At 41.9% G+C, this 16,313-nt stretch overlaps 1 protein-coding gene across 4 annotated transcripts in view; it reads left to right on the top strand.

Annotated features, from left to right (window-relative positions):
• The window catches only part of stxbp5a (syntaxin binding protein 5a (tomosyn)), a 64,329-nt gene extending 49,792 nt beyond the window's left edge, over positions 1 to 14,537 (top strand). For 2 of the 4 annotated variants that reach the window (XM_088403298.1, XM_088403297.1), the window contains exons 14-28: positions 1,240 to 1,307; positions 1,664 to 1,704; positions 2,021 to 2,241; positions 2,920 to 3,095; positions 3,174 to 3,299; positions 3,847 to 3,998; positions 5,903 to 5,965; positions 7,385 to 7,438; positions 9,465 to 9,515; positions 10,704 to 10,985; positions 11,047 to 11,416; positions 11,496 to 11,661; positions 11,758 to 11,869; positions 11,940 to 12,160; positions 12,487 to 14,537. In XM_088403298.1, the coding sequence (XP_088259424.1) occupies positions 1,240 to 1,307; positions 1,664 to 1,704; positions 2,021 to 2,241; positions 2,920 to 3,095; positions 3,174 to 3,299; positions 3,847 to 3,998; positions 5,903 to 5,965; positions 7,385 to 7,438; positions 9,465 to 9,515; positions 10,704 to 10,985; positions 11,047 to 11,416; positions 11,496 to 11,661; positions 11,758 to 11,869; positions 11,940 to 12,160; positions 12,487 to 12,528 (2,145 nt within the window). In that variant the 3' untranslated portion in view covers positions 12,529 to 14,537. Of the gene's footprint in view, positions 1 to 1,239; positions 1,308 to 1,663; positions 1,705 to 2,020; positions 2,242 to 2,919; positions 3,096 to 3,173; positions 3,300 to 3,846; positions 3,999 to 5,902; positions 5,966 to 7,384; positions 7,439 to 9,464; positions 9,516 to 10,703; positions 10,986 to 11,046; positions 11,417 to 11,495; positions 11,662 to 11,757; positions 11,870 to 11,939; positions 12,161 to 12,486 lie in introns of those variants that run through there. The other 2 variants (XM_088403299.1, XR_015863793.1) reach the window with 2 other exon arrangements.
• The last annotated feature ends 1,776 nt before the right edge of the window (positions 14,538 to 16,313 follow it).

Raw genomic sequence — 16,313 nt, 5'->3', positions numbered from 1 at the left:
GACGAAAACCAAACAGTAGACGACAATCCTTTCCTGCTGCCGTGCTGATATTTTATTACTCCTGTTGTTCCCAAACAGAATGACTCAGATGCAAACGAGACACCTTTTATAGTGGAGGGAAAATAAATACACAGTTAGGTGCCAGTCACGATAAAACGCTGAGAGCGCACCTCTTCCTCCATTAACGAGGCCGAACGGAACAATGGCATCACGGTTCATTTTTTTTATTTGACGTCCAGTGGCCGATGGTGTTATAAAGGTGCCAAAATTAGTGCAAATCATTTCGCCTCAGTGCTGTCAACAATTTCATAACTTGCCTCTGATGAATAGAACGAGTGTTAGCATAGCTGTTAGCATTTTCACGATTCATCAATCGCCACCAACAATTTGTGTTGGACAAACCTAATAAATCGTTAGCTTAGCAATAATTAGCATATTAGCATTTTACTCACTTCCTGCAAAGATAATTTTTATATCAGTGTATTATATAATAACAGTGATTTGTAGTGTTTAAAACGTGCAAAAAAATGATCATTTTTGTGTTATAAACATTTTCAGTAGACTGAATGTTGTTGAAAAGCTGTGAAGTTGAAAGAAAAAATTGAATGTTGTATTATTTGTTTTCAACACACATGTTAAGATGTCTCAGTGGTTGAAAACAGTTAAATTTGACATACAGTATTTTGTTGACGCCACAATTGCGCCAAAGGTCTGATTGTATCGTAGACACAGATCTGGCGGCTTCTTGTGGCATGTTAGTGCGCTTCAGAAAGAGAGAAAAAATTACAAATAATGATAAAGAGGATAACCGAAAAGGTACATTTGGGAGTTGCGAGTTGTAAGGAACACTATGCGGTAAAGTATAAAGACGGAGTAAAACCGCCATCCGAAAGAATGCTAGCATAACATTGCAAGATGCTAGCTAACATTGAAGCCATTCTCTCCAATTAAAACATGGTCTCAATGACCCGCCCAAGCACAATTCGCTTCTCGTGTCACGGGTTCACATTTTATCCGTTCTCACTCAAATGATATCCAACTGCAGGGAAAGGTAGGGGGTGTGATTCACACATAAAGAACACCGTGAGTCATCCCGATGGCCTTTTTGTACGTGTCAACGTCTCGACAGCAGTGCGGAGGCGCGCGCTTATCCGACTACGCGACATCAACCGTGAATACGTGCTTCTATTGACAAGTCATCGATGCTAATGGCTTGCATGTATGTTTGCCTCGTTCCAGGAATGGCCCATAAGTGGAGGCAACTGGGGTCAAGGCACGCAAAGCTACCCGGAGATCATCATCACCGGGTAAGGGAACCCAGTCACGCTCAGCGACTTTTCTCAGCTCATAAGGTATTCTCGTCCGCTTTCGTCTCGCTCTTTAAGTGTGCGTCCGCTCGCAGAATGTTCAGCAGCTCCCCGCTGCACTCAGACAAATTGGCCAGAGAACAAAAAACACCCAATGAAGAGAGAGAAAAAAATACGAGAAATACAATTGTCTTGTCTATGCGATCGACTAGTCCGGTACAGAGAGCTTATAAATATTGCATGTATACAATTTCAATCTTTCCTTCCACAGCAATTTACAGTGTTGATAACATCATATGCAGTACGCAGTATACATATTTTCTAAATGAGTTTTCTTTCATATCTCACTTTTTCAGGCATGCTGATGGAACGGTGAAGTTTTGGGATGCCTCTGCAAGTGAGTTTTGTTTTGCTGTCAACTCTTTTCATGCCAGCCATTAAAAACAGAAAAGAAAGAGAGAGAGAGAGGACCTGGGAGACAATTTGAAGCTTTTCTGACAAATCGCAGTTTTTTTTTTCCAAATCCTATATATATATATATATATATATATATATATATATATATATATATATATATATATATAGGTTCTAAAAATGACTTGCATTGAATGTGTTGAGCGCAGTCCCTAAGCATTTGCACTTTTTTCGTCTGAGCTACTTTTGTCATGTTGTGATGTGCATTGGAAGTGACCCGACGCTCCCGTTTGCCTCAGTAATGCTCCAGGTGCTCTACAAGCTGAAAACGGCCAAGGTGTTTGACAGGAGCCGCTCCAAAGAGGACAGGGGCAGCACGGAAGCGTCCGACGAGGACCCCTTCGCCATCCAGCTGATGGCCTGGTGCGCCGAGAGCCGAATGCTGTGCGTGGCCGGCGTGTCGGCCAACATTATCGTCTACCGCTTCAGCAAACTTGAGGTTACCACTGAGGTGGTTCAGGTGCGGCTCTTTCTTTTTATTTTGATACGTTAAGGGGCCAAAATCATATTTTTGGGGGTTTACGGAATTTCATTCACCAAATATTAGAATCGGCAATAAAAAAAAACAAACCTCGCTCTATAGGGTGTTGTCTTGTGGCCAGGAAGTGATTCTCAAACCTATACTCTAAAAGTCCCGACCCCCAAAAAGTTCTGAACCTTTTGCGTCCACCAAAATAGGCCCAAAAGTGCAAGAAGTCCGCACAAGCTAAGTAAAACCTGGAACTCGGTCCCCATCGTGCAGCAAAAAGCAGGGGTACACACATGCACACATGTGGATGACAATATGGTTGCCATGCCAACAGACGGAGCAGCAAGGAGGCAAAGCTAGATAATCATTATAATCTACCATGATGGTGGCATACGGGGGCGTGGTGACTCACTGTTTAGCGACTTAAAGCCAAGCGCTGTTTAATCTCGCGCAGCCTCGCGCCGGTTTTTGCGGTTGTGTATTTGTAGCACGTTTGTCAATCTAAACGATGCTCACTTGTCAATCATAGTACAGTACGTGGGTGCCCGTACTAATGTGTTATCTTCCTGCCAGGTGCGATGAGTTGGATAATCCAGATATTCCCGATAAACAACAAAACATCAAAGTGATATTTTCACATTGATAATACACCCCCAAACTATTATTTAGCTTTTAGAGGTGCGAATGCAGTACGAACTGAACGACATCGAGTCACCTGAGGGAGGAAGTGGGGAGCACACGTCGGCGTACCCCACCCCGGGTGCCTCGCCGCAGACGAGCGGGCCGCCTTCACACCCGTCCACCAGCAGCAACAACTCCGATAGCGGCAACACGCCCTGCCTCAAGTAAGCCGTCGCGCCTCCTTGACTTCACCTAGTCTGATTTATTATTTTTGACTTTTGTATTTTTCTTTATTTTTACAGGGTCCGTAGTACGCCACTAAAGCAATCTGCAGGTTACCAGGTGGACTTGGTGGTCCAGTTGGTCTGGGTGAGCGGGGAACCTCCTCAGCAGATCACCAGCCTGGCACTCAATTCGTCTTACGGCCTGTAAGTCAACGCACCACGGTCAAATGCAAACAGGTTATCTCACAAAGATATCTGATCTAATGAAGATATCTATCTATCTATCTATCTATCTATCTATCTATCTATCTATCTATCTATCTATCTATCTATCTATCTATCTATCTATCTATCTATCTATCTATCTATCTATCCATCCATCCATCCATCCATCCATCCATCCATCCATCCATCCATCCATCCATCCATCCATCCATCCATCCATCCATCCATCCATCCATCCATCAGCCTGCTAGCCATCAACCTAATAACTCGCAAGCTATTTTTAGCTAGCCATCTAGCAAACCAGCTAGCTAGCTAAGTAGATAGCTAACTATCGAGCTGACTATATCTTGCTAGCTAGCTAGCAATCTCGCTAATTATCTAGCTATCCAGGTAACAAGCTAGCTGACTATTGCCTATCTCTGTCTTATTCTATTCTATTCTATTCTATTCTATTTCCTATGTAGAGGAGCTGGACCTCTAAACTCTCTTTGTCCTTTTTTTTTCTTTTTACGTCCTTCCTTCTCAGAGTGGTGTTTGGCAACGTTAATGGTGTTGCAGTCGTGGACTACATCCAGAAGACTGTGGTGTTGAACCTGGGGACGCTTGAGCTGTACGGGTCCAACGATCCATATCAGAGACAACCGCGCTCACCCAGAAAGTCTCGACAGCCCTCCGGAGGTATCTTGGATTTTTATTTTCCCCCTCTTTTCATGAAACAGCCGTGTAACTTTTCTTTTAAAAGTCTGCTAGCTTCATGCTAACACATCATTGGAAATGCTATACGCTAAGGAATTGTTTAAGCAGTTGTTTATTTGTTTTCTTTGGGATATAACCTTTAAGCAGTGGATATCAGAGCACAAAATATTGAGAAACATTTTAGAAATATACACCAATAATCACAATTCTTTATCTTCTGTAAAGAATGACTAAGAGTACTTCCTGACCGAGGATCTGAGAGTGTCTTCAATTACAGTGGAGTTGCAATATATCCCATTTTATATGGCCAAAGAGCAGAAAGAGCTAATGTTTGGAATATTACATCAAAAAATAAACACAACGCATCAGCAATGGCCTTTTTTTATGAAGGCTGGAGCAAAAGAAATGTTCGAATCAGAATTCCTATTCAAATCCTTTCGTTTTTATCGCGTGCGAGAACCAAATTTCTTTTCCGGGAGCACCATTCGCCTGGAGGTTACAATAAAAACAACCCCGAATGGGCCCTGACCTGTGAAACGATGCGGTTATGGAGATTCATAACATCATATGGCGCCATCACTGCAAAGAAGAACAAATGTGCAGGTTTTGCATGGGCACACTGCCACCTCGTGTTGGCAAGTCATAGTGCACGTCAAGATTGATGGATGAAGTCTTAACGCGTGCGTGTGTACATCCTTCCGCAAAACCCATGGCGCTCACGCACACTCGTGTGCTGCAGAGCATCTGGTGTCAGTGAGTGGTGAGCAGCGGGCTGGCACCTGTCGCAGCTTGGCCAACGCGAGCAGTAATCAGACGTCCAGCTGTGCTTCCTGGTGCCAACGCGCTGCTGCCTGCTTGGCCTTCTGCCTCGCTGGAGCTGCAACACACACGCAAAGATAAAGACACATTATAGGGATACTAACGCGTGCTTGAGTGAATAAAGGGCGGAAAGATTTTCAACAGTAATTTGTGGGGGGTTTTATGTCATGATGGCAATATGTGATTTTCCATTTTTCTTTGACTTATTGTGATATGGTTTGGATGACTTATTTTGAATTAATCACAAATCGTCGAAGCGTTCCGCTGAATATTCGACTGGTATGAATTCGAAGGTTATGTTGAAATGAGTTGAGGAGCTTCATTTAGACAAAAGGAGTGCTTTGTCATCTCTTTGTTTATATTTAAAGGTCATGGTGATTATTAATACAAGTGAAACCCAAGTAATAATTGGAGCCTGTGTTTGTTTTCAAATATAGGGAAAACATTGGCCTATTTTTCTTTTTTTTTTTTAAACGAATACTTCAACTTTTCACTTTTTTACATGTCTCAAAGCATATTTTTAATGAAGAACTTTTCTGGATTGCATGTTTTTTTTTTTTTTAACTTTGATGAGGTTCATTTTTTGGCTTAACATGTCTTAAAAAGTTAAATGAAAATTAAAGTAAATAGATCTGCATCGTTCTATCATAAAAAAATGTCCAAATGACAGAAACTTTACTGTCTTTTGTTTTAATATATAATTGTTAGCAGAACCTCTTACCAGAACTTTTAAATCGATCGATCAAACATTCATAAAATTATACTGTATATACTGTAATATATAATATATGTTTATTGAAATGCTGAATACTGGCATCAATAATTGGCCTGGCCAGTACACTAGTGGCATTTAAAGATATTTATCATTAAATATATTTATCATGGCTATTCCTGGAGTTGGCCATCGGGGGGCAGTATTCAGCAATTAAACATACACAAACAAAGAAGACTTTCACAGCTACTCCCGACTTAGTAAGCTGTAGTGCGACTGTTATTGTTTTTCGTTGATGATAAAGAATTTACTATGCTGAGAGTGTTTTTGCTGAGTGGCGCCATCTTGCTTTCAGGACTGTGTGACATCAACGAGGGTTCGGCCACGTCAGAGGACCGCTGCAAATCTCCCACTTCAGGTACCATGTCCCTTAGCGTCGATTTTCCAAATCTCAATGGAAGGCAAACACGACTCAAATCTAGCACATGATGAAAAATTCCCTCTATTTGAAACCACGGCTCACAAAACTGCAACTTTATATCCCGCCCGCATAAAATTACCATTCCATCCCACAAATTTAACGCTCGGCTTTAATATCGCCCCGTTTGAAGCTTTTTGTGACCAATTCCATTCGCGCGTGCGTTTGGATTTTTTTTTTTTTTTCCTCACATATTATGCAGAGCTCAATAGACAGGAATAAATGGCTTTCTTTGCCAAAACTGTGCACTGGACTGGAACCGCGGCCATCCAGTCGAGGTGATGCAAAGTGATGAAATAATTATAACCGGAGTGCGGTGACGACGCATTCTGCCGGGGGAGACGTATTAAACTAGTCAGAGCATTAAAGTCGCATAAACTTGGGGAAAAACTCTTTGAAATGTCTTTTGATTTTTCCCATCTACGTACATGACAGTGTTATATTATTAATACCGAGTATTATATTACGGCCATTTTCCGGGCCCTCTATTACCTTAATACTTGATAAATAAATAAGTAAACAAAGACTTTTGAAAATGTGTTTTTATCCCTTTATATTTTAATATGTCATTTTCACATATCTGGCATAATACTTGTCAACTATAAAACTCCATTGTGTATATTTGCTTTGTTTTGCCCTTTTAGAGTTCGATAATTTTAAATTGGGAATAACTTTGCATCCGTAAATGCAAAAAGTGACCTTTAATTTGTGTTTAAAATGTTGAAATTAAGTCTAGAAATGCAATTTGGCATTATTTACTGAAAACTGTAGTCATCTTATTACCAACTTAAAAAATAAATGAATGAACATATAATAGGGATGGAAATTGCCAATTTATTGCTTATTCTGCTATGTTGTTTTTAGCAGGTAATAGTGATGGACAAAAGAAGCTTCATGAAGCTTCATTTTCCAATTACGAGCAGGCAGGATAAAAAGTATAAATGTGTAGACGAAAATGGACCTGAGCAGCAAATATTACATTCATACTAATCATATCCTCCTGAGACCCAGCCCATTCATCCGTGTCCACTATAGTGGACATTTATTTTTGCTTTTTTTTTTGTCGATATCTTTTGACACATTGGAGCTACCTTACTAAGTCCTAGCGTGCTCAATAGAGGACGTCATGGTCTTTCCCAAGATGTCTCATGTGTTTGTAATTAACTTTGCTCTCTTGCTGAGACAAAATGGACACAACAGTGGACACAAGTGAATAGGCGGAGTCTCAGAAGGATATAGAAATTTCACCGGAAACCTGAATATAATATCGCATTTTTGAATAGTGTATTTTCAAAATTAAGATAAACGATGTCTAACTTTCAACTTCCTTGACTTCTCCCTCATTGACACTGTCCAAAGTGTTGATGACAAACAGCAATCTCCAGCATTTCTACAACGGAGGTGGTAGAGGAGGTAAGAGGCCAAAAATTTTCCTGAGGGTATGCAAGGCAGGACAACCAAGGTCCACATTTGTCCCCCCAAACCCACCAAGCCTCCTCCTGTCTCTGTCCTCCATGTCTCCATCGCAGGAATCGATTAGCTTGAACTATCGCTAGCTCCAATTTAGGATAGCCTCTGTGTGTTTGTCGTCTCTTTGTGTATTTTTTATTTTTTTTTTGCATCAAATTGCTCAAGTCTTGTTTAAAACAATAAAGGAGACGTCATAGCACAGAAGCAGAGGCTAATCCTCACGCGGACACGTTAGCATTGCATGCTACTTGTATGTAGCACGAGCGGCAAGCGTATGTATATGTGCCTGCGTCTGTCACGTGTCTATCCCCAGCGTCCTGGACACACCTGTCCTTTATTTGTCCATCGTGTACGATAATATCACAGAGTGGAGCCACGGTCTAATAGCTACATTGTAAAAAACAAAAAAATGCTCAATTTTTACAGTAAAATACCGGCAATGAGGTTGCAGGAAAAGTACCGCTAAATTACGGGAATACATTTTTTTACATTTACGGTAAAAAAATTGTATTGATACTGTTGATTTTACACAGAACATCTTGTAATTGTAAAATCAACAGTATCGTTACGTAACGTACCATTTAAAGTACCGTTGAAATATGGTAACACATTTTCTACTTTTACGGTTATTTTACACAGTATGTTTTGGAATTATATACTTAGCAGGATCAAGAAAATGTTTCACAGTGAATGTGTTGAACCGTGAATTTAGAAAATGTGTTACCGTAATTTAATATTACTTTTCGGTGCTTTTCTAAAAAAAAATGTATCGATACTGTTGAATTTAGACAGTACATTTTAGAATTGTAAAATCAACACTGTCAATATAATTTTTATAACCTTAAATGTAGAAAATGTCCCCATAATGTAACGGTACTTTTCTGGTAACCTTGTTGCCGGTATTTTACTGTAAAAACAACATTTTTTGTTGTTTTTTACAGTGTTGAATCAACAGTATGAAAAAAATGTTCTAAAGTTATACAGAAAATGTGTTGCCCTTATTTAACAGTCCTTTTCGGTACTTTCCTAAAAAATTGACACTGTTGATTTTACTCAGTACATTTTGTAATAGTAAAATCAACAGTATCAATAAAATTCTTTGACCAAAAAAAATGTATCGATGCTGTTGATTTTACATAGTATATTTTGTAATTGTATACTTGTAACGGTTACCTTAGTTTTATTTTTTTTTAACAGTGTAACTTGTCTTTTGGGCTATTTGTGTGTGTGTGTGTGTGTTTTGACTAAAAATTTGTGTTAGCTTAGCTATGTGTAATGGCAACAATTTGGATTTGATTCTTTTCCAGTTGGTTGCATTGCTCTGTGTGCGGAGGATCTAAGGAATGCTTGCTAGCATAATGCTAACATAAGATGACGAACAGAAATTAGCATAGATGTGAGGGTGATTGAAAAAAATTTTGTATTTTCTCTCCTTTTTGGAGACCGCTAGTGGAACATAGTTGGATGGGACAAGTGGGAGGTTGCCATTGGCAACAGTTGGGGACCTTCTCTGCTTCTTCTTCTTCTTCTTCTTGTGCTTAATTTCGCTACCTTTCTCAGTGTTGCTGAGTATGTCCCGCTTTAATAAAAACAATACAGCTTGGGGCATCTTTGCGTCTAATGCTGATTTTTTTTTTTTTTTTTACTCTGAGCAACAAGATGGAAGCATTAGTGAGACAGCTCTAAAGGGGAATCTTTATTCGACACGTTTAAAAATCTTGCTGAAACGGTGTCGACGGCCGTTGTTGTCCACTGTGTGTTTCCATGTTTTGTTGGGCACCGTCCCCGGCCGGCGCATGCTTGCTCGAGCGCCTTGCGACGTCTTCGGAGTCGGGCCCCTTCTTTCTGTCACGGCATGCCCCCCCCCCCGCGCTCCCGGAGGTCACGCAGCCTCCCGGGAGCTTTGCATGGCATCGTGTTGTGAGCTTGGACGTGTGTTTTGTAAAGAGGGATGTTCTCTTTTTTCCAGCAAAGATGTCACGGAAATTAAGCTTGCCTACTGAGCTAAAGCCAGACTTGGGTAAGCCTTGACTCCGTGTCGCCAAAGCAACATGTATGACATGCCATGTAGTCCGGCCTCCAAATTGAGGCGGATGAAATATCGTATTGTACAGTACGCGGGCGCTCCCACTTGTTTGACTGTTGGTGGGCGCGGTCCGCTACTGCGGAGATCAGTAGCGCTAAGCTTAAATCTGCACCCTCTAGAAACGCTCTTCTTCTGCTTTCTACGCTGTCTTTCTCCATGTGCTGTCTTTTATTAGCATCTCGAAGAAGAATATATATTTTCAGTATATATTTGGTGGATTTCTGAGTCTTCTCCACTCCCATTTCTATGCCAGTGCTGTGCGGAGCTGAGGAACGCTGGAGCTCAGCTTGCCATTAGCAGTGCTCGTGTTGCTGCACTTAGGCATTCGATCAACGTTTGCTCCGTTTTGCTACGGTTACTCGGAGACGTCAAAGATCAATTCCAAAAAGTCGCCATTCAGATGGATTTGTGCTTACTTCAGATCAGATTTTAAAAAAGGAGTTTCGATTTTCATTTGTCTATTTAAAAATAGGGATTTTTTCAAGTTTACAGTGCAGAAAAAAGTCAGTCAATGGTTTGGTCCATAAAACGGACAAAAAAAAATATTGTTTTGTTAACGTTTTTTGTAAAGTAAAAGCAAACATTTATTATTCCAACGCAAATATTTCTTAAATGCAGTATCCCAGAAACCGGTTGAGAGGCTGAATTCCATGATTTGGAATTTGTTTTATCAATTAGTTGTTTTAGCTTGAGTTTAAATGTTTCCCAGTTCCTATGGTTTGTTAAATAAATGAATAGATAAATATTTTTTAGAAATGACTTTATTGTCATTGTATAGCTTTGTATACAAGGAAATTGGGAGCGCTGCTCCAATTGGTGCATATTAAATCTATATAAATATATAAATAAATCAATCCATGCAATGGTGGCAGATAATGTGAACGGAGTATTTTATATTCTTGAATTTTTGGTGCATGAGACCCTTAGATGTATATGAATGTGAAATTAAAAAAATAAGAAAATCGCCATGCACTTCCCGTACAGGTAAACGAAAGAATCAGAAGGTTCCCAGACGCGATTAAAAACAAGCACGCGCACAGGCCGTGCGGAGTTTTGCCGTCGACACGCGTGTAGCGCTCTGCCGGCGCGGGTTCTTTACCTCCCTGTGTTTTCCCCCCACTGTCCTCTTGTCCGTATGCCCGGCGCGGGGCGCCAACCCGCTAGACCACCGGGACAATTCCTTCAGCCGCTCGCGCTCCTCCAGCGTCACCAGCATCGACAAGGAGGCCAAAGAAGCCGCGCTCTCCTTCCACTTCTGCGAGAGCTACGCCCGCAAGGGCGACGGCGCCCCCCAGCCGTGCCTGTTCGCGGGCACCTCGCTGGGCACCGTGCTGGCTCTGGCGCTCGCGCTGCCCCCGCCCGGAGAGCGGCGGCAACTGCAGCCCGTTTTCCTTTCGCCGGCAGGTGAGAGGGATCCGCCCGAGGCCGCTTGTATTTTCGCTTCCCCTAACGGCCGCCCTTTCAGGCATGTTGATCCGACTCAAGGGAAGCATCCTGCGCTTGGCTTTTCTGGACGCGGCCGCTTGCGTCTTGCCCCCCGCCTTCGAGCCTTGGTTCGAACCCAACGCGTCGGCCGACGGCGAAGAACGGGAGAAGGTCCGCAAGCGTCGGCCCGTGTCGATTTCGCCGTCGGGCTCGCAGGATCTTAACGAGAGCCACTACGCCGTGATGTGCTCAGAGAAGCAGGCCAAGGTCCTGTCGCTGCCCAGCCAGACCTGCATCTACAAGCACAGCATCACCGAGGCCTCCTTCCTATTACGCGCCGACGTGGTCCAGATGAACCGGGGCGCGTGCCTGGCCTGCTTCTGCGCAAACGGTCACATCATGACCCTCAGGTGGGCGGGGCGCCTTTCGGCCGACGCGCTGTCGCCGGCGGGACTCTCAACCAGATCTCCTTGCGTTCCCTCCGTGCAGTCTCCCGGGGCTCAGACCCCTCATGGATGTAAACTACCTGCCCCTAACAGACATGAGGATAGCAAGGACTTTCTGCTTCACCAACTTGGGCCAGGCCATGTACATGTGCTCCCCCACCGAAATACAGAGGATCACGTACAGCCAGGACACCTGCGAGAACTTGCAGGTAGGTCGCGGCTCATTTTCGCCACCCTCGCAAAGCGGGGCTTCGCCGCGGCCGTTCCCCAAACGTAAGAACGTGTCGTGCTCGCGTTTGTTTCAGGAAATGCTCGGCGAGTTGTTTATGCCGGTGGAGACGCCCGAGGCCCCCAACAGGGGTTTCTTCAAGGGTCTTTTTGGGGGAGGGGCGCAGTCCCTGGACAGAGAAGAGCTATGTACGTCACACTCGCGCCGGCGTTTTTCTTGACCTCGTCCCGCGCTGACGCTGGCTCTCCCGCAACGCAGTCGGCGAAGAAGTCGCCGGGCGAGCGTCCCGGAGCCTGGCCCAGCACATCCCGGGCCCGGGCGGACTGGAGGGCGTGAAGGGGGCGGCATCCGGCGTGGTGGGCGACCTGGCCCGCGCCCGGATAGCCCTGGACGAGAGGGGGCAGAAGCTGGGCGAGCTGGAGGAGAGGACGGCGGCCATGATGGCGAGCGCAGACTCCTTTTCCAAGCACGCCCACGAGGTAATCAAACTGTCTTTCGCTACCGCGCTAACCGATAGATGCTAACTACCGACATCGTATCACTGAACGTGGATAGATCCTTACGTAGACACGATCTACTATAGATAAATTCTATTAGCGGGATTATCATTCCAAAGTTCATGTTTCTATATTTTTTTTAATCCAGCATGTCATCCTTCACATGCAAAAATGTGAGCAAAAATTTCAAATGCCCGGTTGTAGTTTAAAGTATGAGGCCACATCATAACGCTGACACTATGTGGCCACTAGAGGCCAGTATTGGTTCACTTTTTTTTCTCACGTTTTTTTTCTTTTTTTTCTTGCAGATGATGCTGAAGTGCAAAGACAAAAAATGGTACCAGTTCTGATGGGCGCCGGCAACGTTCGCCTTGGTCATGACGGCGACCTGCTGCTCTTTTCCGTTCGGCCATCTTCTTCAAGCCTTTTTCTTCTCCATGAGACACTTGGGATTTTCTTCCCTTAGCACAATATCCCATACTGTTCTTACCTCACTCTCTTGTTGAGGGGGAAGACACAGGGAGCAAGTACATTATTTATGTGTGTGTGTGTGCGCGTGCGCGTGTGTGCGTTTCCCACTTTCTTGCCCTTTTTTTGTTTATCACTCGCAACTCGGACTTTCCATTCTCATTTTGCCAAACCGTCTTTGGACTGATGTCACTATTTAAACTTGGACTAATAGCTAACACTTGGGAATATTGTTGAGATGTACGAAAAAAAATATATGTCACGATAAATCCATCCAGATGTAAATGTTGTTATGACAAAAAGGAGAGGCACACAGGAAGTGACACTGCAGTGACGCCTTCTCTATGCAGAGAGATTTTTTTTTTTTTTTTTTTTTTTGCATCTTGCTCCACTTTCAGACTCTGATATCCTTCCTGACGATATGTATTCTATTTTCTCATCCCCTCCCCCGTTGTATTTATTCCAGATTGTTTGGTTTCACGGCTTTTGTCAATATGACTGGAAAAGCTCTTATTTTTCTATGGTTGTGAAAGTTTGGTGATATTTTTGTTAAGGACCTTTGTTTTTGCGCGTGTGTGGCTTTGGTCTCACGTTTGGGTTCTCCTTATGAAAAGGGCTGGAATCTTCTAGGAGGGCCAGGATCAACAAGGCATAAATGTAGTATAATCTTCGGAAACTCGTCCCACATTCATCTCTAGTGTTCAAATGCTGCTAGGATCATTGACGTTTCCATGTGGTTTTTTTTTTTCGTTTTCAATGATGTGTACTCCTGTCAAAAGAATGAAAACATTCAATAACCTTTATTTTTGAAAATTCCCGTCATTGTATGGTGTCAGGAAACATTATCCCCCACCAGAAGGAAATTTATTGTCTGACGCCAAAGATGTGTGTTAAGATTGAGGCAAATTTTTCACTCATCATAAAAGGCGAAAACGCTAACGTCAGTATTGTATTTCAGCAATTATATTTTCTTATATTTTAGCTAAGCTGATTAATAGATATTTTGAGGGTTATGAGAATGCATCTAGGTTTGACAAAAGCCAGAAAGTTGTGAGTAATTAATTTCGGTAATAACAAAAATTAGGTAAATAACAAAAATAATACATACAAAATGCGTGTATATTTTTCACCGAGTCTCCTTTGTAACTTTCCAGTATCGATTGCACGCACAAAATAGACAAACTACTGCAAACCTTCTTCACAGGAAGCTCATTTAAAGTATTAGCTAGCACTCGGGATAGGCGAATACCGATACCGGGTATCGACATTGGGCTGATACTGGCCTTATTTCAAGGTAGTGAGCGCTCATTAATAATGTGTTAAGTATCAAAAGTACCAGCGGAATCGCCGAGTACTCAAAAGCGGGCATAAAAAAAAGTGACATCGAATTTCTCAAAATAGCACGGGGTATTCAAGGACCACCGCCAGCAAAAAAAGATTTCAAAACGTAGACGAAAATTAAATGAAACCTACAACTCTAAAATTCCACTAGATGACGCCAGAGTTAAATCTTCCCCTTATTTGAAACGATATCCGTTCCTTTGGTTCTTTCGGTGACTGTTACGTTTCATTAACCAATTTCCAAGGAAAAATACATTCGAGTATTTTTTTTTTCCAGTATCCCCCATCACGAAATACAAACACGAATGAGAGAGACAAGATAGTTCCCTCCCCACCATCAGCATCGTCGTCACGTCGACAGTTGTGAGAGGGTTGCAGTATTTTTCTCATGGTAGCCGAGTTTTTCTTGTACAGTTTTATGCAACTTTCACATGGATGTTTATGGACCTTACGGATCTGCTGCCACACATATGAGAATTTCAGACATTCTGTAGATAGAATTTAACTGTGCAATGGGAAATATATAAATAAAAGTGCAAACTATACCAAACTTGGGAGTTTGACTTTTAGACGCTAGATGGCAGCCAACACAAGCAAAAAAAATACACTTTTTTTTTTGGCCGAGGCAGATTTTTCTGACTTCTTTTACTTTGAACATTAAGTAACACAATGAAAAAAGAAAAAAAAAAGAAAAGAGGTGACCCCTTTTCAAACGCTTGACCTTGTGAGCCCAAGCGTGATAAAATCCACAAGATACTCACAGTAGGCGAAGAGTGGGACGTTAGGGCCATGCCAAACCCGCTCCATAGCGAGCACATGACATACCAGCGATCCTGTTGCCATGGCGACAGCAACATAGCATGACCAGCACCGTGGAGGACCCGGCGGGGGATCCTGCCGCCTACGTCTTGGAGGAGGTACTGTAGGAGGCTCAGGAAATGTTCCACGTGATATTTATATTACTTAAATGTTGAGGCGCTTGAGTTATTAAATGTATTTGTTTATCCCTTTGTTTGTTTCTCCCTCCTCTCCTATCATGTTTCTTGCTTAACCAGCTCCCAAGAAAATGAATGGGGTTGTTTCGGTCCAATCAGATTTTAGCTTCAGTGCGTTGCCAGGTGAACATAATCTACTTCATCTCATTATGCGCAGGTGCACAGGTAACTCTGTACGACGCTTTGGACATTATGGACGTGTTTCAAAATTCTTTTTATGAATTTTTTACTAAAGGGGAGAGAAAAAGGACATTATTTAGCGAGGTCAACGTTTGTTTGCTGACTTGTTTCAACCCCGAAAATGATTTTTAATTCGACACGACAACTTGTAAACTTGGAGGAGATAACGCAGCTGAGGACCAAAAAACGATAAAAATCACCTCTGGTGAGTGCTGTTTTTTTTCTGTATTTCGTTTAAAGTTTGTATTTTTGTTATGTTGTTAGATGAGAAATGTTTGACCAATTATTTATTCGTGCAATAATAGGTTTGGGTTTGTTTGGAGGTGGTGCAAAAAGGATGTCGAACATCCGGGTAGTTTGTCACGCGAGCAACATTGATTTTTGCTTATTTTGCAATAAATAGATAAAAGAACTTCAAACATCCACCAGCCAGACATTCTCAGTAAAAATATATACGTGCATTATTGGTTAATTTTTTTCCCCTCATTTTGTCACGTCGTGTGCAAAATTTTAGTGTTCCATCGCTAGATCACGATTCAGTTATTGTACAGTTTTTTTTTACTCGCAATTTTTCTTCATTTTATGCCAGACTAGTTAGAATATGGCAGTTTTATTCAATAAAAAATACGTACTGCATGGATTTTAACTTACAACAAAATCTATTACAGTATAGGTTTACTTTGCTAGTTTTCCTCTTAAGTCGAACCAGACAAAAACGAATCAATTTTACGTTTATTTTTTTTTAATGAACGGAACAAACAAACAAAAGTGGAAAATGAGTTGAATCTTTGCCTTAATTCGGTTACTGCGGGTATTTTTTTGCTAAAGTAAACCTCATGATAAACGAGGGAACACTATCTCTAATATTAAGGGATTTTGAAAAGTAAATGTAATTGTAATTGGATAAATACAAAGTCATAATTTTTTTCACAAATTGTAATGTTACGACAATGAGGTCTTATTGCAAGACAAAAAACCCATTAGAAAAGTTAGATTTTGATGTCAATATTTTCTGTGAATACATTTTAAATAATACAAGAACAAAAGCTGGACATTTTGATAGTGCAGATGTACATTTCTGAAAAGAAAAAAAAAACCTAAAATTGTAGTCATAGAAATGTAGTTATGAGAGAAGCATGTTTTGTTCCCCA

This window comes from Hippichthys cyanospilos, chromosome 20 (assembly GCF_059441005.1).
Source record: "Hippichthys cyanospilos isolate Australia breed blue-spotted pipefish chromosome 20, RoL_Hcya_1.0, whole genome shotgun sequence".
Classification (NCBI taxonomy): domain Eukaryota; kingdom Metazoa; phylum Chordata; class Actinopteri; order Syngnathiformes; family Syngnathidae; genus Hippichthys; species Hippichthys cyanospilos.
The sequence above is the reverse complement of the archived record's forward strand: the minus strand, read 5'-3'. Positions and strand labels throughout refer to the sequence as shown.